This window comes from Orbicella faveolata, unplaced genomic scaffold (assembly GCF_042242905.1).
Source record: "Orbicella faveolata isolate gen_17 unplaced genomic scaffold, um_ofav_v1 contig_26, whole genome shotgun sequence".
Lineage (NCBI taxonomy): Eukaryota > Metazoa > Cnidaria > Anthozoa > Scleractinia > Merulinidae > Orbicella > Orbicella faveolata.
Window position 1 is genome coordinate 19,242,022 of NW_028301554.1, and position 24,377 is coordinate 19,266,398.

The following is a 24,377-nucleotide window of genomic DNA, read 5'->3' on the forward strand; positions in this document are numbered from 1 at the left end:
TCTCTTCGGAAGTAGTGGACGGGATTGCCCTAGCGCCTCCCCTGATGAAATTTCTGCGCTCTATTCGAGAAGCCGCTGAATGTCGCTCATTGCTTCGGGGCTCATCTTTTGCCTGATGCAACAGCGCCCGGAATTGTTGTAACAGTTAGCTTTGCTTCTACTTATTTAACAGCCTGTCCGTCGTTTTCTAAATTATTTAAGCTCTAGTTATTTGATAAAGGTGACGAAGGAGAATGGCAACCGATTCTTTGAGTTCTGAAATGGATAAAATGGACGTAGAAGGTAAGAGAAACCCCACGTGTGCTCGAGCGCCAAATTTGCGGCCGAATGTCCTTTGTTGTGTCTCTTCCAAACCGGCCAGTCCCTTATTGAATTTAGTTAATATAGTTATAGCATTTTTCAAACCTTTGGCGATGCATTTAATTTGAAGGCCTATTGGAAAAATTCAAGGTAAAAACTTTAATAGATCAAGAATTATTCCACATGTAACATTCCTGAAAATTCACACTTTGCAGACAATTAAGCTTAAGTACTTTTGTTTTCGTTTCATCAAGATCATTTCGCTATGTACAAATGCACGAACCAAATATCAGTACAGTTTTTTCCCTCTGAATTCTTGAAAATATGTGGAAGTGCTATAGTAGTATTAAATGTATGCCACGTTACGTGCGTTGCAAAGATGTTCGCGCATGAAATTGTACTCTGAGTTCTTTACTAGCCGTTCGCTGCATTCTTGCACCGCGAGTCGGTTAGGTACCTCATAGGCTTATATCATAATCGCATTACTTAACATCAACCGATAGTATGCTCGATGTCTTATAATGCACTTTGTACAAAAAATTGGGAAGTTTTGTGGAGTATTATTTTTTTATATACAATGTACCTACTTGTACAAATTATTTTAGAATTTTCCACATTTTTGAAATTTAATTTGAAAACCTAATTTTTAAGCCTTGCCAAATGTCAGTTCTGAAAGATACCTGTTAGTAGCTGATTGGTTTGCGTTGTTGAATTAAATTGTTTTTGACAGTGATTAAAATTATTAAATTCAATTTAGAGAAATGATAGTCTGGGTGCTATTATCTTCCACTTCCTTCCTGCTTTTAAGACAGGGAGGAAGTAGGAGGTGCCTTTGTGTAGATGCACTGTATTTTAAAAAGCAATCTGGTTGTAACAAGTATCGTTAACTTATGACGTATAAATAATTAGATGGCCCATGGGTAAACTGCTTTACAAAATGTAATTACTAGGGAAACTGAGATCACATGTCAGTATTTTAATGTCATTGCCCTGCTGACACCATTAATCTTTCCAAGACTGTTTTGGCCAATTCGAAAAATGGTCACATGCTTCATTTTGATTATTATTTTATTAAATTGTACTCCTTTGTTTTGCTTCATTTGCATGGTAATACTATTTATAAGTGCCCAAGAAAATATTTACTGTATTTCTGGCCATCTCACATGTGCATTGTAAGGGAACAAATACCATTTTTTGACTAATACTGGTAAAGGATATAAAGAGAATAATTTTGCAAGATGAAAGACCAGTCACTTTGGATGCTCTTTATCCTAGAGAGGTCTGTATGAGTACAGTAGCATGTCTAACTGCTTGCCTTTCTCTCAAAATATTCGGGAGATAACCATATTACACAGGAGTTTTTAACTCAAATCCCAGGCACCAAAGGAAAAATTTACTATGCATTGATATTTTGCTATATTCAAAGAGTAACCAGTTTTTGTATTGCCTACAGAGTTTGCCAGAAATTATAATAATAAGCAATCCAATAATTGTCACGGCAGAATATATACCCATCTTGTGGCTTTATAATGTGAGACTTGTCCTATGACAGCTACTGTCCTTATCAGTTCTCAAAGGTGTTGCATGGTTTCTTCAGTCATGACTGTTGGTTTCCCTAAATGAGTTACTGTATATCAAAAGAGCCACTTATGTGATGCTAATAATAGGTAGATTGTACATCATCTTGTGGGAGGCGTGGTGGCCTCATGGTTAGTGCGATCGTCCCTGGAGCAAGCAGTCTGGGTTTGAGCCCTGGCTGGGGACACAGTGTTGTGTTCTTGGGCAAGACACTTAACTCTCACAGTGCCTCTCTCCACCTAGGAGTATAAATGGCTAGCGGCGAATTGTTGGGGGGAGCTAACAAATTGCGGGAGAGTGACCTGTGATGGACTAGCATTCCGTCCAGGGGGAGTAGAAATACTCCTAGCTACTTCATGGTACAGAAACCGGGATAAGCTCCAGCAGCTATGAACCATCGGCTCCAAGGCTTCACACACAAAAGACACATTAAGATACACAAATTCTCAAAAAAAAAACTCCTTCCAAAATTCCAGGGTATATACTAGTCATTCTCTTTTAAATTTCTTCTAGGATCTTGCTAGTTATCTAGAGATGCGCTGCTCCTCCCTTTCATTCCTCCGAAGGGGGACCTGGCTATGTACCCTAAAGCTGTCCCACCCAGTTCATTGCTCTAGACCTCGTAGGCTCGCAAAGGCCCCTCCTCAAGACAGTGTATACCAAGCTAGCTTAGCAAGAGCCATTAGAATGTATGCCCCTCTAAGAAGTATAGGTTAGTTTCTCTGTTGTGTTGAATTTTAAAGTGCAAGTAACCTCTTATTGACTGCACGTAAATGCAACTTACAGTTGATATAACAAAAATATTATTAACTCTCATTTTTGTATTGGAAATTCTTTACAAGCCAATGGTCCAGTGATCTACACCTCTGAAAAGGAAGGAAGTGACGAGTCTGGCGATGGATCTGCACAGAAGCCATTCAAAACTGTTATGCAGGTAAAGGAACTTGTAAGCTGTTTTGACTGTTAAGTGAGTTACAGTACAAACATTTCTTGAGAACGTTAATTCATAAAAATGTTTTATTTTAGTAACTACATTGTTTAATAGCTAGCAGTCAGGGGAGTGTATTAATTTTGTTAGTGATGTTAACATGTAGACCTAAATTGACATGGGTCTGTTGTCCCTTCCCTCTTAAGGCCTTACGTGTCACTGAAGGTGAAGAACCTCTTCCCCAAATCATGGTGGACAGTAAAGCTGAAGGAGAGGTACATGTATAATTTTTCAATACTGACCCAGTCACTTAAATCTGTTCATGAAATAAATATTTTTCAGGTAGTTGCAGCTGAGTACCAACCAAATGTTTTTTAGTTTGTTGGTTATGGCACACTGCAGTTATTTATCTCCTCTTAATTGAATGGAAACATGGACATGAAGACTTTCTTTAGATTTGCGTGCAAGATTTTTAATCAGAATATAATTGAAGTGTGGGATCATGTAATACTCCTTGTCAGCTCATGTACATGCATGCGTCTGATTTGGGAAAAGCTGCTCTTAACCAAGCAATTAATAATAAGTTTGTTTTGTTTTCAGAAATATGAAAAGCTTGCCAAGGCCCAACTGAAGAAGGTGACCAAAATTTATGCACAGGAGAAAAAAAAGTCGGAAGATAAAGAGAAAAAAGAGGTGACTGAAATTTTACAGTCTGTAGTGGTGTGTTGAGTAAATGTATCTTGTATGGATACTAAAGGCAGGGCTACATGTAGTCATACGACTGCCCACAAACGAGCTTGCAAGAATTGTATCACAAGATTATTTTTGTGTAAATGAAACATATTTATAATGTCACAGGTGAGTTGTAGCTTTGATTTACATAAAACAATTTGTGTCATACCCTTGCTATGAGTATGATGTACACTTGTAGTTGACCAAGTTATACCATTCTACATCTGCCCTTTAGAAGTGTTTCTGTTTTCAAATTGCTTAATTATCAACTGTGCATGTTAGGACATCCAGCGAAAGTGCTACTGTAAGAGTAAGCTAAAATAAAGTGACTAGTTTGCTGTCTCGTCAGTAGCACTTCCCCAAGTCCATACGAGTACCCTACCCCATCCTATCCTAAGATATTGATGGTCTCTTAGCTTGGACTATACTGTGGGTCTGGTAGATTTCTTTTTAAATTATACCTTTATATTGTTACAACTGTATTACATTTACACAATGTTTTAACACAATGACAATAACATTTTTTTCAAATTTTTTCATCTGTATTTAAAGGCTGAGAAAGCACAGCAGAGGGAAAAAAATCTTGAAGAGGCCAAGAAAATTTCAATTAAGGAGGATGAAAGTTTGCCAAAAGCCAAGAGGGTAAGCATTCAGTATAAGAAAAATGCTTGATATAAGAAACTTGTGTACTCTAATAAGTAATTTTCAAATATTTATTAATCAAGAGTGTTTGTTGATCATCGGTATTACTAAGGGTAAACTGCTTGAATGTAAAGTAAGGATTAACTCGTTTAACTCAAATGATTATTTTTGTTGGCAGATTGAAAGCAATATAAGCGTATGTGTAAGATGTGCATGGAAAAATGATACTCCTAAATGTAATTTTAGGACGTATGGACATAGCATTTTCATATGCTCCATTTTTATGGATTGCACTACCAGACAAATAAGTTGTAGGTTGCTGACAACATTAAAATCTAAGCTAAGGACTTTTCTTTTAAACATATTTTTGGAATTCTTTAACTTAATAATTTGAATATTTCCTTTTTACCTGTTTATTATTTTAATTATTTACTTATTATTTTATTAGGAAATTGTACAGCGCTGCTGGATGTTCAGAAGCATGCGCTATATAAAATTACATTATTATTATTATTATTACTTTCAAAATTGGAAGTATAGAAGTCATAGTACTGTTACTTCCAATATTTATTGCAAGAGTCAAATTATTAGCACTAAGAAACTCCATCTGTTTTATTTTTTATTGTGTCTCCTGTAAAAATCATAGATAAGGATCATTGAGTCTGTAACTCATCGTGATCAGCGGGTCAAGGTGTTTGGTTGGATTCACAGACTCAGAAGACAAGGTGCTGTGAAACTAATAGTTATGTAGTAGGACCAAGACAAAGTTATGTATTAAAACATTTTATATAGTTCTCATTAGTGGACTCCTATCATAATAAAACATTAAAATTAATATTTTTAGTCCCTGAGTGACCAAGGCCATCCTTTTCTTAATTATGGTTTCCGATCAGGGTGACCAAGATCTAACAATTGAAAGACTCTCTCCTGTTCAGTTTATTGAGCAACCTCATTAATAGGTGTCTTGTTGAAATTGACTGCACAGCAGGGCTTTTAAAAGCAGTCTGTACATGTATTCAATATAAATTTGTAATCATCAGATATGTTGTATCCCAAGTATTCAAGATTTGATTTCCATTGTTTATTGTGAGTCCTATATTTCATGCTATCAACTAGAATTAATTTAAGTACAGTAGAACCTCCCGCAAGCGGACACAATCAGGAGCAGAGAGAGTGTCACTGTGTTTGTAGGTGGCCGGGACCGTATCATTATCTAAGTGTCTGATTACAGGAGATGGCCACCTTCAGGAAGTGTCCATTAGCATGCAGTATTCCTTTAATTCCTCTTCATCATTTTTCCTTTAGGGAAAAACCTGATGTTTATAGTTCTTAGAGATGGCAATGGGTTTCTGCAATGTGTCTTGTCAGATCTTTTGGTAAGCAGGACAAATCACATCATCATTTAGATACATGCAGTTCGCTACCTGAGATCCATTCTTCAAAAAGTTTTATCAGTATAGGTACATGTAGTACATAGACATTCCTTCCAACATATGTAATTAATGTTCTTTCCTGAAGTTGTTCATTTATAATTTTTGATTAATAATTTATTTCTTCTTTATAAAAAAATTATGTTATCCTGCAAGGACCCTTTTTTGTTATCAACTCAACTTTGCTCAATGCTGGTTTTATTATGTTTATTATGTTAATGTAATCACTACTAAGTTCTCAATTTCAATTGACATTAGGTGTGAAATCAGCCTCCTTTTTCCATTTTACAGTGCCAGACCTATGAGGCCCTGATATTGGCAACAGAAGCTTCTGTATGTCTTTATGGTGTCATTAAAGAAGTTCCAGAAGGAAAAACAGTGAGGGTTTTTCTTTTAATTAGTTGTGGAATTTGTTTGAGGGTTCAGTAGCATCTGATACTGACAGCCGTATTCTTCATCCAGGCCCCTGGAGGTCATGAAATGGCTGTGGACTACTGGGAACTAGTGGGGGAATCCCCATCTGGTGGAGTTGATAACCTGGTGAATGAGGTCAGTCGATAATTGCAATATTTGGTCACACATCTATTAAAACACCTTTAAAAACAATATTGTGTAGTTCCAGAAAATATCCATACCCCCACAGAAGGGACCCCACCCTCTAGAAATTCATACATTTCTTTAAATGTTTTGGTCCTCCAGAACCCCCCTCCCCCCCCCCCCCCCCCATCCCCCAGGAAAGTACAACACACCTGAACTATTAATACATGTTTATGAGTGTGTAAATATCCTTGTTTTTGAGTCAACTGAAGATGATCAAATCAAATAGTAATTAAAATTGATATGTTGAAAAACAGTATAAAAATATAAACAGTTTCAGTCAAACTTTACGGGCTTAAAGATTCTGTATTAACTGTCGCAACAGACATCTGAAAATGACTTATTATAATAATTAAGCATTGTGATTTTCTTGGTAAGTTTTACCTTCATTTGACGGCATACATCACTTTTGTTAATTGTTATTTCTTTTGAAGGAATCGGCCATTGACACTCAGCTTGATAACAGGCATATCATGCTTAGAGGTGACACGGTAGGATTTTTCTAAAATTGTAATATTGTTATAATGTCTTTGTACTGAGCTCATGGTGTAGTTTAGTGTGTTTATGGTATAATGATCTGTACAAAATACTCCAATCACTGTTAACGTCTTAGTCATGATTTTTTTTTTGCAAGGTTTCAAGAATCCTGAGAATGCGGTCAACAGTTACACGGTGGTTAGTTCTTACTTTGTTCACCTGCAGGGCTCAGAATAATTTTCAGCCAATATCAATGGGAAGAAACTTTGACAGCGAAATTTAAGCAAAAAATTGTCAGATACCAAATGAATACATGTATTTGGGACTCTTATTTTAGTCAGGAGAAAATCTCTCTTGTAGAAGTCTCTGCTGGCAAGCTTCTTTTGTAATTTTCTATTTGTGACTGTATTTTTTTCTTTCACAAAGAGGGAAAATTGAAGATAACAATTGAGGATTTGACTGTTTATTCACGATAGTATGCACATGGATGTGCTTGTCAACATGAACAGCAAGTGAAATTTTTGGCCGGTCAAGTTACCATTCTGACCGGACATTATACATTGGCCGGCTGTTATTTTGGGCCCTGACCTGATTAACTACTTCTTCAGTTCAATCTGGTTTCATTTTGTTTACTTATACAAAAAGTCAGGAACAAGAGGATTACATGTATCTTACTAGTAATGTGTCTCAGTTTGTATCCTCTGCTAGTCTAGCTTCTGAGTAGCAATGATTATTTGGGATACATGTACAGTGTATGCAAGAACATTCTTGGTTCTTTCTTAGGGTTCGTTTCTTTAAGAAAATCCAAGATTGCATTCTTAAATGTGAAAGAATCCAAAAGTGGATTTTGCATTTTTTTACTAAACAGATCAATCCAAGATTTCACAGATCATGATGCGTCAAAGGAACTGAAGAATCCACTTCTGTTCTTCGGTTTCTTTGACGCACCATGATCCGAGAGATCTTTGATTAATCTGTTTAGTAAAGAAACGCAAAATCCGTTTTTGGATTCTTTCAGATTTAAGAATCCAATCTTGGATTTTCTTGAAGAAACACACCCTTAGAACATGTTTCTGTTTCATGAGAACTATTTTCATCCAGAAAATGACTATTAGTCACTTTTAATTAAACATTTGAGATTACAATGTGAAATTGAAACTATCAAACTGGACTTTCTTTATTTTTCAGCTTTAGGGACCATTACTTTGATCACAGTTATGTGGAGGTAATTATATTGATGATATACACTTAAAGATTTTTCTTTTTCTCCTTGATTGGGGTTCATTTTGTAATTTAATTAACTTGAAATTCTGGTTCAATCATCTTGTCATTTTGAAAAAACTTACTGTTGGAACTACATGTATCCCTCTTCTGATAGGTGACTCCACCCACAATGGTCCAAACACAGGTCGAGGGAGGCTCCACTCTCTTCGATTTCAACTACTTTGGTGAACAAGTAAGTTATCTTCTTCAGATTAGTTCTTTTGTGCTCATCTGTTCTTTTTTCCCTTTGGATTCAAGTGCTTGAAATATGGATTGATATAGTCTGTTATACATGTGTGATGTCAGTGTTCAATCATTTCAGGCATATTTGACACAGTCATCCCAGCTTTACCTGGAGACAGTCATCCCAGCATTGGGTGATGTGTTCTGCATTGCACAGTCATACAGGGCAGAACAGTCACGTACAAGAAGACATTTGTCCGAGTAAGATTATATTATTTTCCTTGTGTCGTGTTTCTGATGTCACTATGGACGCCTTTAAGCCATAGAAATGGGCGACAATTAGTAAAGTAGGGGTGGCCAAATTGCTGGTAATTGAAAACTGGTTTACTGTATGCATATGCATGATGTAATACATTAAAAAAAATAAATGGTTTTCAACAGAAACCTATCTTTACCAGCAAATTTAGCAGAATAGCTTTAATTAATGTAAGATATCCTATTTAGTTAATCATGTGACATGTCTGGTTCAATTAGAGCAATACATTGTACCAGAAGCAGTTAGTTTCACATAGAATTACCTGTACATGTATATGCTGCACATGCGTGTATAATTTAGAAGTTTCATGTGAGTATTAAATTAGAATACATATGATGTAATATAATTTTTATTATAACAAATACAAGTGTGAGTGGTCTTGGCCATGTTTTGCATACAGGTGTAGTGGCACATTGGTCCTGAGCATCAAACTTAATTCTATTTTTTATCATCTACAGATACACTCATGTAGAAGCTGAATGCCCCTTCATCACATTTGATGATCTTCTGGACAGAATAGAAGACTTGGTATGTATGAAGAGACTAATTTTATCATTATCTGAATGCTCTTCTCTATTATTCACATGGTATTTTGCCATTAATGAGAATGCCATAGTTAAAAATTAATGCAATCCTATATTATTTTTCAGGTGTGTGACGTTGTTGACAGAGTGTTAAAGTCTCCTCATGCAGATATACTGAAGGAAATGAATCCAGTAAGGGCAATCAGTTTGGCTACATCTGCATCAAATCATGCAAGAATATAATCTTGGAGTTACATTTTAAGAACTAAAAATATTAAATTCATCCTGACCACAATTTCTCCATAAACATCTATTCAGTGTTATCATTAGGATCCAGCAGTTAAAAGTATACATTGCAGGTTTCTGTACTTGAAATGTAAGAGCTTCTAAAGAAGCTGTTTGACCAAATTGGTGGTCAAGTTTAACATTTATCAACTTGAAGTTGGTAAGGTAAATTAACCATGGCAAGTTCGTGAAAATTTTTGATGTTTCAAGTAATAGCCCTTCATCAGGGCAAAGATGATTTCACACTTAACTCCCTTATTTTTCTGCCCTTGACTCCACCATGTAAAAACTACATGTAAGTGTGACCCTTACCTCAAAAATCTTCATCAAAATTTTCACTTTTACATTTATTTACATTTATTTATCTACTTCACTGAGGTCTGTTTATAACATTAAACTCTTTACGTCTTTCAGGATTTTAAGCCTCCTAAAAGACCTTTCAAGTGAGTAAAGTATTCCTGCAGTGATGTCGTGATTCGACTTGATTCAGGACTCAATTCATATCAAGACTAATTTGATGTGAATACTTGTTCTTAACAGGAGAATGGACTATTCTGATGCCATCAAGTACTTGAAAGAACACAACATCAAAAAGGAAGATGGCACTTACTATGAATTTGGAGAGGTACTTGTAATGTTTATATGTTAAAGATACATGTATTAAGATGGAATCCACCAGAAGCTGGAGTAACAATTGGCCAAAAACCTTGTACCAACATTATTCACATGGTATTGCAAACTCCTGTATCAATGTTTTAAATATCTTCTCAGAAAAAAAAAACACATTTCTAGCAACACCAAGCGTCGAAAACAAATGTTGAACTTCGTATGAAACACTTGAAAGTACTGGTGAGATGAAACTGATGATGAAATTTTACCTGTGTTTGCACAATTTCTCTGAAGTTTGAAATTTATTTTCTCTCATTCCCATGGGAAATTGTTTTCGGTGTTATTTCAGGCAACTATTTATATCCTTAGCTTTAAGAAAATGTAAAAAGGACTGGGAAATACTTTAAAATATCCTGGTATCAGATTTTTGTCCACTAAAAACTGAAATTGCTCAATTTTCTATCAGATTTTGTCTTAACCTGAACTCTCAAGGATGGTAGATGTACATGTGCTTAATAATACAACTTATTTCCAGTAGCTGCATCTCACGTCTGAGCTATGAGTTATCAATTTAACAAGAGTACAACCTGATAAAAAGTTATGAATGAATTGCTTTTATAGTGATAGGTAACTCTACATTTTCAAATCACCTTTTAATATACATTTAGTTAAGCTATCCATCCATTTAATAGTGAAATGTAATAATAATAATAATAATAATATTAATAATAATTGTACATACATTTATATATAGCGCTAATACTATGAGATATTCAAAAGTGCTTTACATAAAAAGAAGCTAACAATTAAACTAAAACAAAGATCTATAAATGCAAAAAAATGTGCTAAAATACAAAAATATTAAAACAGCTTATGCAACTAAGATTTACTAAAATTTATAAACAGTCATAAGCGATTTTAAAAAGATATATTTTCAGTACCATAATCATCATTTTGAATTGGGTGGTTATGGCAAACAGAACATTTACAGTATTTGGGATGGGACACATTCCTGATTTAATTAACATGGCTGTTCTTGGCTATAGGCAAATTCTTCAGATCAATCAGTAAAGATGATGTTAAATGTTTTGATCCTGGGGCACAAATGTTTTCTCACTCAAGTTACATGACTGTATAAATTTCACAACTCTGGTAAATGAAGAATGGTACAGGACCTACAAGAGAGAGAAACTATGATTCCATTAGTAACTGAGTAACTGTGAAATTATTTCTCTTTGTAGGACATCCCAGAGATGCCTGAGAGGAAAATGACAGACCAAATCAATGAGGTACATGTACTGGATTATACAGTAAACCAAGATTTATTTCCTTCATTTCAATCAATTGAAACAAGACAGTGAAGTTTAATACTCACACTTATGTCATTTTTGCCTTAGCCAATCCTGTTGTGCCGTTTTCCTACCAACATAAAGTCTTTCTACATGTTCAGGTGTCCAGAGAATAAGGGTCTCACTGAATCAGTAAGTTATTATTGGTTGCGATAAGCTTAATTGGTAATTCAACTTGCAATTCTGCTGCTAGACTACAACCATAATTATTGCTACACAAACACAATTAACAGGATCTGCACTTCTCAAACTCATTAATTATGCATGAGGTAATTAATCAATTGTGTGGCCTCATTCGGGCAACATGGATGTCCCTTGATACCCAGTAAAGACCAGATCCAAACACATATGATCAGATTCCAAACACACGTCTTAAGATATCCAAAGACGCGTGTTTGGAAATCAGTTTGCAAAAGAATGCAGTACTTGAACAAATGTTTATTAACTTCCAGGATTACAGTAATCATTTTGTTAACGTTAACATTAACGTTTACATTACAATTCAAGAACAATCTCAAATTCAACTGATTTAACATTCCACACACACTGCTTTCACCTTGTAAGAGTTCATTACTTAGTACTCGCGGTTTCTGTTACAATACTAGATACAGTAAGGTCCAATTTTGGAAAACATCAACAGCCCACTTATCTTTGTACTGAGTGCTTTTACAATTTGAACCTTTGAGCAAAGAAACTTCCTCTTTGCAACTTTTCGGCGGTCGAAACTGGGAAGACCTTTCCATAGCTGCTTCTTCCATTTCTCAAAATTGCAGCTGAGGATGCCAATGCAAAGTGTGACTTCTTCTAATTAAAAAGCAGAAGCTGTGAAAAAAAACACAACACCGTTAATTACACTGACTACCAACTATATGCATGTACATGTACTAATGAAACAAAAGAAAACAAAAACTGACTATTTACATGGTCTTTCTGTTTTTGTGTTTATGGTTAATAAATTAAGCCCTTTTGAGAAGCCATTTCGTAAACTTGGGTTTCTTGTTTCATCAGTGTTTCCAAACACTCGAAAACAATAAAAGCGTTCGGCCTTCAGCCTCATGCTTTCATCAGTTTTCTCGTGTCTGGAAACCTTGATGAAATACTCACCCTCATTTATGACATATTACTTGAAAAATGGTTGCCAACCAACATCAAAATGTATTAGCATGTGCACAGTTTTTGAATATAATATTATCCACCTGTAGTTTAGTTGATTTTTTCAACTTTCTCTTTATATTTTTAGGTTGACCTTCTGATGCCTGGAGTTGGAGAAATTGTTGGTGGCTCAATGAGGATGTGGGAATATGTAAGTTACTGGTCCATATTTGCCAGAGCAGTGTTTTTAAGTTACAGATTGGAGGGAGATTGGCCACTCACCACTCCATCAACCGGACACCAATTATCTTGTAAGCTAACTGCATTTGTAAAGCTAGTGCAGTTAAACATTGGCAACTCTTCTGAATGGTCAGAGAGCCCAGTGCGTAAGAATAAACCCCTTCACTTCACACCTGCACCAAACAGCATTTCACTTTTGAGTAACTACCAAAAGATTTCTTAAGACATTTTTTTTAGAGAGGCATCTAGTGAGCAGTAAATTTGTGACTTCACACAAACATGTTTAGTTCTAGATTTTTTTAAGAAACAAGTTTCTAACACTGAATCGATAAACCTGTCTTGAGTTGTTTCTACTTTACGGGACAGGTTACTTTATATCTCTTTAATGTAACTCAAAACCAGGTTAGCATAATAATTATTACAATACCTAAACCATGTATTTAAGAACATTTGAATTGCATCTTTGTTCAGGAGGAGTTGCTAGAAGGCTACAAGAGAGAAGGCATTGATCCAACACCTTATTACTGGTATACTGACCAGGTACATTAAACTGTCTTTGAATCTTGATAAAATTACTGTTATATTTATTTTTTTGGCTCAGACTACTTAATAATTGAAGAGCCTGGTCTAACACTATGCTAATTAACTTTTTTGTTTCTATTGTTGTTTTTCATTTACTGTGGTTCAAATTCTCCTCAAATTTGGCACATGGTCTTCAATTTAGAGAAATACCATTGCCCCGAGTTTTGTTTTTTGTGTTTAATTGCTATTCTCATTGTTTTGTGCAGTGATTGCAAGGCTTATGCATGTGTTGTCCTAAAACACTAACTGTTTAACCGTTGTATAGCTTCGATCTCCTATGGGCAGCCAACTATTGTAATGAACATTATATTTATATAACATAATAATGTATTGTTTTCTCTGAACTTGAATAATAATTAAAAGTAATTGTTACAATTGAATTATGTTACTTTTTTCCTAAAGCAGTAACTGTCTAACCATTGTAAAGCTTCAATCTCGTATGGGTAACCAACTATTGTAATGAACATTCATTTATGTAACATAATAATTATGTTTTCTCTGAACTTGAAAAATAATTAAAAGTAATTGTTACAATAAAATTATGTTACTTTTTTCAGAGGAAGTATGGGTCTTGTCCTCATGGTGGTTATGGTTTGGGACTGGAACGATTCCTAACCTGGCTTCTGAATAGGCAACATATCAGAGACGTCTGTCTGTACCCACGATTTACAGGAAGATGTCGGCCATAAAATTGCACCACTCTAGGAAACTTGCCAAGAAAAACTATTAGCCAATTAAAATGTGGCATGTAACATGCCAATAAAATTCTAGCTATCAAAAGTGTAACAAGTAACTTAGTTTGTTTCTTGTAGAACATTCAACAAAAAGTGTAATTTACCAATGTTATGTAAGGAAGAAATATTTATCAAAAATAAACATTTCTGAATTCCCTCTTTAAATTTAACCTATTTTAAACCACCTGTCAAATCCAATAGCCATAAACTGACAGAGGGCAGTACACAAGTCAGATGTTTCAGAGAAAGTGAGAACAGAATATGTAGACAGTGTCAGATATTTGTACTTATCTCCATCCAAGGGAGTAGTATGCATTTTTCATGGAGTACTCACAGAAGAGTTAATTGAACATTAAAGGCATGAACTGCTTCTGGGATTTGAGTTTTTTCTCTTTAGCATCTCGGAAAAGTCATTTTCCAAGTTTTCCACAGAACAGCCATCAAAACATGGAAAGACACTGAGTATTGAGTAACTCTGTTACAGTTTGTTTATATGTCTGATCAATAGTAGACTGCAAAACAGTCGTTTTCAGACGTTTTCGGAAGGCACGAAGCGCCGTAAGCGTGATCCTCGTGTGTGAAGCGTGCGAGCCTCATGCCCGTGGCATGTGAGGCAAGAAAACCAATGGGAATTTCCTGTTGCTGGAAGAACGGGAAATTCTGCACGAATTTAACATATGCATGGCGGACAGTCATATTTTTTAGTGTCTCTCCCCATTCTCCCTCGCTTTTTTTACACCCGCTCCAGACCTTTCGTTCGAATATTGCCCGTCACTCGCGTTCGCAAAAAATATGACTGTTTTGCAGTCTAGATCAATAGTAAGTTAATAGGAGAGACTAGTGACTGTCAAACCAGCTGATTTAAATCTTATGAAGACACTTTTTGCCAATAAAAATATATATTGATACATTATTTTTTCCCAGTGGCCCCAGCTCATACATGTCAGGCTTATTGTGTCATCTGACTTGGCATGCCAGATAAAACCTATCTAACACATGGCAAAAACTGATAGGGGATGCAGACAGACAGCTTGATTTTTGTGTCCCTATGGTCAACTGGTAAGATTACTTGGTATGACAATGCCAGAATCTGTGATACTAAGAAGTGTTGTTATGCAATAAATTTAGTTCTCATACTGAAATGTCATCATTGAACTAATTTTATTATTTTCAATTCCATTTTCCTAGCTACACAAAGACAGGATAAGAATAAAACCATCATTTTTAAAAAAACAATAAATCAATAATAAAATAATAATGGAAATTACAAAATTTTCTTGGACCATATTAATTTATTTTTTAGTGTTATTGACCTGGTGAGGGTAATCTCCAGAGATGATTATTGTTTATAACAACTTCATTGTCAAGTAAAATTTTAAAGCAAAAAGTTCACTTTGAAGATGACTTTCACAAGTCTGTACTATCCTTTATAGCTCAAACCTCACCTGACCTGATCTCCAAAAAATAATGCTTTTTTAATTAATTACCGGTACTTAATGTTCTTAAATTAGTTTTTCCCTTCATGTAATTTAAATACTTGATCTTTAGCTAATGAGACCTTAATTCACCTTTTTTAAATTAACAGAAACGCTAATGAAAAAAGTGTTTTGTACACTACACATACAGTCAGTAGCATTTACTACAGATATTGTATCTAAATCAGAAAGTATCTGAATTGATGTGGTGCCAGCACTAAGTGGATTTATAACATTTAGGAAAAAATAGTTGAGCTAGGTACAAAACCCACTGTATCTACAGTGCAATGAGGTGTCCATAAAGTGGATTTCTGTGTCAAAGAACCAGTACACAATTTGAGCAACAAAAGATTTACTACTACATGTATCCTAACAATTCATTGCTTTGATCAAATTATAGTTGCTGCATGTAGCCAAATGACTATTATTTTTGTCCAAGCTGAAAGAATGTCGAAAATGACTTCTACAGTAAATGTTAAAGCAATTAATCAAATCATTTTATGATATCACGGTCTCTCTCCAATACCTCCTGCAAAATCGTAAACCTTCTGGCTAACAGCCAATGCCAAAGAATCTGCAGCTTCCCTCGTGGCAGCCTCTGCATAAACACGGACAACATCTTCGGTACCAGATGGTCGCACAAAAGATCTTGCACTTTTGTACTCAGAGACAAGTCTATCAATTTCGTCTTGAAGCCCTTCAGGAGTTGTAGCCTTCCTTTCAGACTCTGTTGTCTGGATGACAGTGCGATCCTTGATCGTGACTTTACGCTGCCTGTTGGGGAGGTCAGTATACGCAGCACTCCATTCTTCCAAGCTCCAGCCTTTCTCATAGAGGATGCTTTCAACCACTAACATGTCACTCATGGCATCGCCAACAGTTTGGTTGACCAAATCTACCATGCTCAAAAACTGCTCTGCAGCTTTATGCTTCTCAGAGTTGGCATCTGTGTTTTGCATAACAGACTTCATCTTATTAATAGCATTGTTTGTAAACAATACTGTTCCATGACCATTAGCTTCAAAGTAGACGCCTATATCAAATTCTTCCGCCTTGTGGTGAACATGCTTCACGCCTGTTTTTGCACATGCTACAGGAACACCAAGTGTGTTTTCAGCATATAACGTTGAACTACCATTGGCATATGCTGTCTGGACTATTCCCAAGCCTCTTTCAAGCACCACTCCAGTTTTGTCAAGTTTTTCTTTCAGGTAACCTACTATCAGGGTGGCAATTTTATCACCATCAAGCAAATGGAACTTATTCTCTTTATCAAAGAAGAAATACAGCACTCTATCAGCATCACCATCGAATGTTACACAGCGATCACCAGGGGTAATAACCATGCCATCAGGAGCACACTGGTAAAGCTTTACAAAGTCAGCACCACACTTCTCATTAAGCTTTCCAGTGGAACCATCGTTACACACCCATATAGACAGGGAGTCACACAGGTGCTTAGTCATCTCTTTTATTTTGACAGCTCCCACCCCATTTGCACCGTCTAGTTTGATGATAGGGACACCACTTTTCCCAGACAGTGACCTCAGATGCAGAAAAGCTTTGGAAATTTTCTTGTAGTATCCCTCCTCTGTTGCCTCACCATATTCACCTTCTGTGTTGTGACATCTCACCATGTAATGCAACTGTGGGGTTGTTAAAACACCTACACAAATTTAAAATAATAGTTTCATCACAACTTATGTAATACAAAAGTTATTAGCCAAGTGTCAAGAGATCCCCATAGAATGTACTTCCTCCCTTCCTTTGAAAATAATCTTTTCAAGATTAGAAAGTTATTTGGTTGACTTGTGTTCACTTTTTTTAGGGGCAGGGGCAGGGGAGGGGGCCTGAGAATGGGTTATAGCATTTGATAACTGCACCTCACCATGGGATGTAGAAGTCAATTAAGTGCTATAGCCCAATAAAGACAAGTACGACCCCGAGAAGACAGTTCATTGTTCCAATGTGTCAGTACCGAGCATAATTTTCACCCAAGAAAGGGTGGAGAGGAATAACAACGGTGGGGTCTGTCCTCACCGTAGTCATGATATGATGCACCTAAGGCTTCAATTCCATCTGCAAGGGCTTTCACAAACTGCGCGCCGCTTGGTCTCGTATCCCGGGCGATAAACACTTTGGCTGGAACATTCCAATCGATACCGTGTTCCGTGACTACCCCTCTCAGAATCTCAACCACGTCTTCCGCATTTGCCAATTCCGACGCATGCCTTTCCCAGGAGGGCTGTAACATCTCACCAAACGGATCCACCAGTTTAACACCATTATCATGAACAGGGTTATGAGAGGCAGTGACGACCACACCAATAACTTGACCACTCTTGGCCTTGGACCGTAGAACCGCAAGGAGACCCATGCGAAACATCACAGAGTCAAGAGAGTCAGCTCGCGTGCGAAATCCTGCTGTCCCATAAGCGAACTTGATACTGGGTTTTGGATGTTGGTTGCTCACTTCTGCAGCCTTCTGAAGATAAGACTCCATGATCAGAGGCAATTTAGGGGGAAAAAATATTCTCTAATCTAAGCGAAAAGAACAATTTCTTGAAGGCCACGTTGATAATCGACCCCAGGCCTCTATACGTTCGTTCATTAGGCTCGTGCGCACGCATCTTTTCAGAACTGTAACCACTGTCAGAAGTGTTTCATTACTGCAGATTCACCCTCTTCTCCCCTTTCTTTTCGGCCATAGTTGTGTTTTGCTGTTAAGGTAACTCATCCTCTTATATCTTTGCCATCCGAGAGTGTTATTTAAATTTTCCACTTACCAGATATTAAACAAAAATTGTTTTATGTTTAGTAGAGATTGTTTCCTCGTAGTCGTTGACTAGAAGTTGTTTTTCCTGCTCAAAACACCATGCATACTGACGTGCTAAACTGCCTGGTTAAATACATTCATTTGGTGTATTCAAAGGTTTTGAATCGCTAAAAGTATCGTGACTTTACGTGACCTTCTTCGTGAAATTCTGGAATAGTAAGAAATATAAGTACATGTAAGAATAATGTTCTGTTTATTTCTGCAGACAGGAACCAAACATGGCTCGTAACACTGAAATGGCGGTAGGACTCCACAAGGGTCATAAAACCACAAAGACAGTCCAGAAACCTAAACCATCCAGAAGAAAAGGGGTAAGAGTATTTCACACTTTGTTTAATTAGGAATTGCTCTTAGACAGTGTCAGCTCAAAATTTAGAACCAGGTGAAAGTAGTCCAGTATAATTACTAGTTGGTTAGAAAGAAATGTCACGATAGGATGTACAACTGTAATTTTATTAAATTTGAGCTTAAGGTGGCTGGTACCAGTTTTCTCACGTGGGGAGTAGATCATCATTGTGCATCACGTGTGAGAAACACGCGTGATAGAGGCGCGAGAGTTAAAATCCAAAAGACCAAAACAAATATGGCGGTGCGCGGCTTTTTTCGCGCAAGGTCACTTTTGTACTGTTCGAGACGAAATTCGCATTTAAAGGAGGCTTTACCTATTGCCTAAGGAAATTTTTAAGGAGCCAAAGCCACTTTTTTAGGAGCCCAGAATAAATTTGCTGTGGTCAATCTGGGGGGTTTGGGAGACTGGGGAAGATGGGGGAGGGGGGGGAGGGGATGTGGAGTGAATTTGGAAATTTAGGGGAGGGGTCCGGAGGCAGAGATTTCCCAGGAGACACTGATATGGTCTAATATCAATCAAATTTTTGAAATAAAGGGTTCAGCAAAGTGATCAGGTCATGACTGAATACTATTTAGAATACTATTTGTGGTCAAACAAATTCAATAATTGGTGTATCCATGCAAGTGCTGCAGCTTTTTTTACAAAAATTTAGATTGTCTCTCTTGTTTTTGAGTTTAGCAATTCTGTTTTAACAAAACAAAATACGCTGTACAAATCATGAAATGCAAGCTGCAAATGAAAACAAATAAAAATGAAAGAGGCATTTGGGGCGTTTGAATCTGGCCTCACTGAAATGTGCTTTCCTTCCCCGTGCGTCAGCGACATAAGTATAAACAAAACATGTTTTTTTAGGCAGCATTACCGCATTACATTGGCTGCTTCTTTGGAGAAAATAAATTCTCGTATATTGGGCGGAGTTTTGACAATTTGTTTGATAATTTAAAACAAAAAACCCTGGTATGCAAAAAGAATTGGAATGATGGTTTCTTGTTGTTGGCTAGCTACTTGAATATTTCAACTTTTAAGTCATAAATACCAGTATCCTTTCAGAAACTACAGAAATTCATTCAGCTAAGTGAAGTTTTCCAAAGTATTGGACAAAAAAAAGCCCAAGAATTTAGAGATATTTATCTTTATTCAATTGTTAATATAATGTCAGCAGCATCATAGCTCCAATTCCAAAAATATTTGTTATCAAAGTAGTTATTTTGCAACTGGAATCAGTAGGGCATCAACAGAGACACAATCCATTGGTATACATGACATGTATTTATTCAATACTGATCTTGCAATGCATTATAGGGCAATTTTCAAATATGGCTGTTTTTGGTTGTTTTGTGAGCAGGGAGAGACTTTGTTGCCATGTTTTGGCCCATATTTCTCATGTTAAAAGCAAAACAGGACCAGAGTAGCTCTTGTTTTCCGTTTAATTTATTGTGTGAATGATTTTTTGACCGATTTTATGAGAAGATTGAAGTCATCAGACAGATTAGATGGAGTTGAAACCTCCATGTTTAGGCACCCACTTGGGCTCCTTGAACAAAACTTTAGTTGCCCGCACTCGTAACTTAGGTGCCTCAGGCGACCGGGTGCCCGTTAGGCAGCAGCCTTGTCACTGGGTTAATTTTTTAGTTATTAGTGACATAAGCAAAAAATCAGGTCTGGAATATCCTTTTGGAATGTTGCCATGGTAACTGCTGACGACAAAATAACGGCTGTTTTAGGTCAAGTATAAATTATATAATCCAAACCTACAAAAAGATTACATTATTCAAGCTGTTCCAGCGGCTACCCAGTTGGTTACTTTACATCACATGATCCTCAAATGTTTTTCAAATACAACGTGGCAGTCGCATCAAAAATAACCTCTGAGGTCAAATTCACTGAACGGAAGTCAGCTTTACAACAAACCGTTAAAGTGTGAAAGAAAATTCTGCCATTTGTAACAACATACCACCTGGCGTTGCCTAACCTCAAAAACATCTTGATGAGCAAATGGCATTTAATTCAAAACCAACCATTGCTTAGAGAAATATTCAAAGAACCTCCACTTATCTCGTATAAAAAAAGGAAAATCTTTAAGAGATATACTTGTGAGAGCAGAACTATAAGAAGAGGTCACTATAACTAGAGGTCACTCTTCACGCCACGAGCTTATGAGTCCTGTCTGGCCTGTCAACACTTTACTTCACAACAAGAAATCAGAAAATTTCTTCGCTGCGCAATGAAAATAATACAGTGCAGCAAATGAAAATAAAAAAGACGAGAAAACAAGCCAATTTTATCGAGGTATATCAAATCTCGACGGTGTTAAATTAGTGCTCACTTAGTTCTTTTCTCAGGAGTTCTGTAATAGCTGAATAAGACTTGAACAAAATAATATATTTGAATGAAGTGAATAAACTAAACAAACTGCGGAGGTCGCCGTAAATTAATTATGCAGAAATCCAGTGTGCAAAAATAGACCCTTTTCATAAATGACTGCCAATTATAATTTCTTTTGTAAGTGTTAAAATTAGCCTGACTAACCTCGTTTTTGAGTTGATAATTCAAAAGAATTTTTACTCCCAAATGAGTTTAGTGAGGCTAATTTAAATGCATACAAAAGAATTTTAAATTGGCAGCCATTTATGAAAAGGGTCTATACTGTTCGCTTTTAAAATCTAAAATTCCCAAATAAAAGCAACCTTAGGAAAGAAACGTGACAGGAAGTTCAGTAACAATAAATTTTCTTTGAAGACATAGATGAGGCAAAGAAACCTGTCTAAAAGCAAAAAAATGTTCAAACATTTCGCAGACATGCATCGCGGCATGAACCGCATGTTCAAATAAATTTTTACGCTAAAGCGAAAGCTTGAGTTTTTACCGACGACTTTTGCAGTCATTTTATCGGTGGTGGCCTTACCAATCATTCCAGAAGTTTAATTCAACTTCGAAGTAATACTGCACATTACCATTTTGCTTTCATAAGTCCAGGAAGCTGCTTTAAATCCGCGATCTGTTATCAAAAGTCACTTGAAAGCGCACCAATCGTCATGCTTTCGCAGCGGTTGAAGGAAAAATTCTTCACCAGAAAGGTTTGACGACTCTGTAAACCTTGATATTCCACTCTGAGGCCACCTAAACATTGATTTGTGTTTTTTCTTTCCATTTTAAGTCCCAAAGAAGTAATTTCTCCATTTTAGGGATGAAAACAAGACCTAGGAAGTTTGTAGATTTGGCCCACAACACAACATGATTACCACTGTTTTGTAATGATGTGATTGGCTGGTCATTTAGGGTGTGTCTGGGGGTGGAACAGCTTGAACAATGGTATGCGTACAGGCGTTATTGTTTTTTAATGCTCTTCCCCTCATGCGCGACTCGCACTTTGCGCTTGCCTCGCTTTCACCTCTGTTTGCCTAAAATACACAAAAAAAAATTACGCCTGTTCTGCAGGCTAACTGCTAGCTAGATATTTAATATGTGAAAGATTACCATTTGAGATGTTTTATATCACTAGATATATACAGAAAATAAAATGACTTTAAGGTTAGACTTCCTTGAATGCCTTGAAGTTAAATAAAAGACTATATTATTCAGCTGAGATGTATCATACAGTCGAACCCCTATTAAGCAGCCACCTATTAAACAGCCACCCCTATTAGGCAGCCAGTAGTCAAAGTCCCAATGAGGTTTTTTCTATTGTTTTTACCCCTATTAAGCGGCCACTATCCATTTCCCCGAGGTTGACCGTTTAATGGGGGTTGAACTGCATGTGCAGAAAAATATGGGAGGTGCAAAGCAAACTAAACTATGTCTATTTTCACACCAGAATCATCAGAGAAAAGAAAGCTCTCTTTATTTCTTGTTGATTTTTTATGTCTAGTAGACTATTGGTGTATATTGAATGCACCTTGATGCACTTGTATAGAGGAAAATAATATTCATGTCTTTTTGTTAGTGCAAAGATATGAATTTAATTTTTGAGTGGTAAAAACATCATCTTACCAACAAGTGCAGTGGGTATTTGTTTCAAAATTGAGAAGATAAAATTCATATCTTTAGAGCCCTGTGTAATTTTCTCTTTACTCTAAAGACAAAATTGTTTTATGCTATTTTTACTCATTGCACAAAGAACGGTGAAAAATCTAGGACATGACACTACTGGTTAGTTACTGTAGCCTCCTATGAATTTCACAAGTGGTGCATTTTTCAGTAAAACACTTAAAGTAAATATCCATATAGTAAATAGTGTTTTCTGTATGTATCATTTTTTTGTCTTCACAAAAAGTGGCAGTGGCCTTGTATAAAGGAAACTAAATCCATCAATGTTTAGCGTGAATATTCCATTGATGTGACCTTTTTACAACTATAATGTCTTGAGATTAAGTTACATTCAGGGAATGATGGCTGAGAAATGAGTTTCTTAACCTCTTGCTATTGAAAGCTGGTGTTCATAACTTAAAACTCTTGAACAGAAGTGAAGGTGTGCTTATGTACGACTTACAGCGATAAATATTTTTGACAATATCATTTGTTTTATTTTTTCAGGTAGGTAACAAAAGGGTGAAATTCATCCGTGATCTTGTGCGGGAAGTTGTTGGATTTGCTCCTTATGAGAAACGGTGTATGGAGTTGCTCAGAATTGGCAAGGACAAAAGGGCTTTGAAATTTGTCAAAAAGAGGGTAAGATATTTGTATGTAGTGAGGAATCATGTTTCTCTATCTTGAAAAAGTTCAGAATGAACATTTTTATCCTGACTTGATCTGATTTGTCATTCTAGCTTGGAACTCACACTCGTGGAAAGAAGAAGCGTGAAGAAATGCAGGTTGTCATTGCTGCAATGAGAAAACAAGCTCAACACTAATACCATTGTTAATAAAAATCCCTTTTCTCTGAATATTGTTGTCTGATATTGTATTCTTTCTTCTTTTTGCTTTCCGCCCTAGATTTTGTATTCTTTCTTCTTTTTGCTCTCCGCCCTAGATTTTGTTAACGTGGCTTGCACAACACTGATTTTGATGCCACGCATCCACACAAAGTAAAGTTGGTATCTTGCAAAGAGACTCTACTTTCAAAGAAACTTACTTGTAGTTTAATTAACTTCTCCATGGAAACAATTTTGTTACAGTATATGTTATCTTGATATTGTTATTACTTCATTCTGGTGTTATTGATATCCAGAAATGTATCAACCTTATCTGTAATTGTACATGAACCTGGTTCTCCTTGACACAAATATGCTTTCTTGCCAACTTAGGAAATAATTTTCTGAATGTTGATGTGTGATAATGTATTCTTTGTTAAAGATTTGCTCTCTGCCCTAGATCTTGTTAATGCAGCTTGCACAACACTGGTCTTAATGATGATGATGATAATAATAATAATAATAATAATAAATAATAATAATAATTGTTGCGGCTAATTGCCGTCACAAAGTACAGCAACGACACAGCTCAACAAGGTCGAACCGAAAGCATACACTGGTGCCTCTGGCAGCCGTTATACGGTCCATGTGTGACCTGGAGCACAGCTTACAGCCAGCTGGAATCAGCTGTATGTTGGTTTTTGCTGAGGGGGGGAAACCGGAGAACCCGGAGAAAAACCCTCGAAGCAGAGAAGAGAACCAACATAAATTCAACCCACTTATGGCGTTGGGTCCAGGAATCGAACCCGGGCCACATCGGTGGGAGGCAAGTGCTCTCACCACTGCGCCATCCCTGCTCCCCTTGGTCTTGACACCTCTCATCCTCACAAAGTAGCCAAACTAACAAATGTTATAAATAAGTTGGTCTCTACTTACAGCTGAGTAGCGAAACTAAACTTGAATTCAACCAACACTTAGTTTAATTAACTTCTCCCTTGAAACAATG

At 36.4% G+C, this 24,377-nt stretch overlaps 3 protein-coding genes across 4 annotated transcripts; 2 read left to right on the plus strand and 1 right to left on the minus strand.

Annotated features, from left to right (window-relative positions):
• Positions 1-72: 72 nt before the first annotated feature.
• On the plus strand, positions 73-14,231 carry LOC110042166 (asparagine--tRNA ligase, cytoplasmic-like). 2 transcript variants are annotated; one of them, XM_020747524.2, is made up of 23 exons: positions 73-282; positions 2,721-2,812; positions 3,013-3,081; positions 3,407-3,499; positions 4,091-4,180; positions 4,827-4,905; positions 5,486-5,556; positions 5,902-5,988; positions 6,073-6,159; positions 6,642-6,698; positions 6,842-6,882; positions 7,873-7,909; positions 8,063-8,140; positions 8,270-8,391; positions 8,905-8,974; positions 9,097-9,162; positions 9,670-9,698; positions 9,796-9,880; positions 11,106-11,153; positions 11,262-11,345; positions 12,454-12,516; positions 13,017-13,085; positions 13,685-14,231. In XM_020747524.2, the coding sequence occupies exons 1-23, from the start codon at positions 234-236 to the stop codon at positions 13,814-13,816; spliced, it is 1,698 nt and encodes a 565-aa protein (XP_020603183.1). In that variant the 5' UTR covers positions 73-233; the 3' UTR covers positions 13,817-14,231. The 2 variants fall into 2 exon arrangements, with proteins under 2 accessions (XP_020603183.1, XP_089151418.1); XM_089295292.1 differs by lacking the exon at positions 73-282 and adding an exon at positions 1,790-2,590.
• A 772-nt stretch (positions 14,232-15,003) lies between these two features.
• LOC110042167 (phosphoacetylglucosamine mutase-like) lies at positions 15,004-17,923 on the minus strand. The gene is made up of 2 exons (XM_020747525.2): positions 17,377-17,923; positions 15,004-17,002 (listed from the first exon to the last, which is right to left on the minus strand). The coding sequence occupies exons 1-2, from the start codon at positions 17,837-17,839 to the stop codon at positions 15,843-15,845; spliced, it is 1,623 nt and encodes a 540-aa protein (XP_020603184.2). The 5' UTR covers positions 17,840-17,923; the 3' UTR covers positions 15,004-15,842.
• A 21-nt stretch (positions 17,924-17,944) lies between these two features.
• LOC110042169 (large ribosomal subunit protein eL36-like) lies at positions 17,945-23,404 on the plus strand. Its single transcript, XM_020747527.2, has 4 exons — positions 17,945-18,064; positions 18,378-18,483; positions 23,055-23,189; positions 23,288-23,404. Exons 2-4 carry the CDS (start codon positions 18,391-18,393, stop codon positions 23,369-23,371), a joined length of 312 nt encoding a protein of 103 aa, XP_020603186.1. The 5' UTR covers positions 17,945-18,064; positions 18,378-18,390; the 3' UTR covers positions 23,372-23,404.
• Positions 23,405-24,377: the final 973 nt, after the last annotated feature.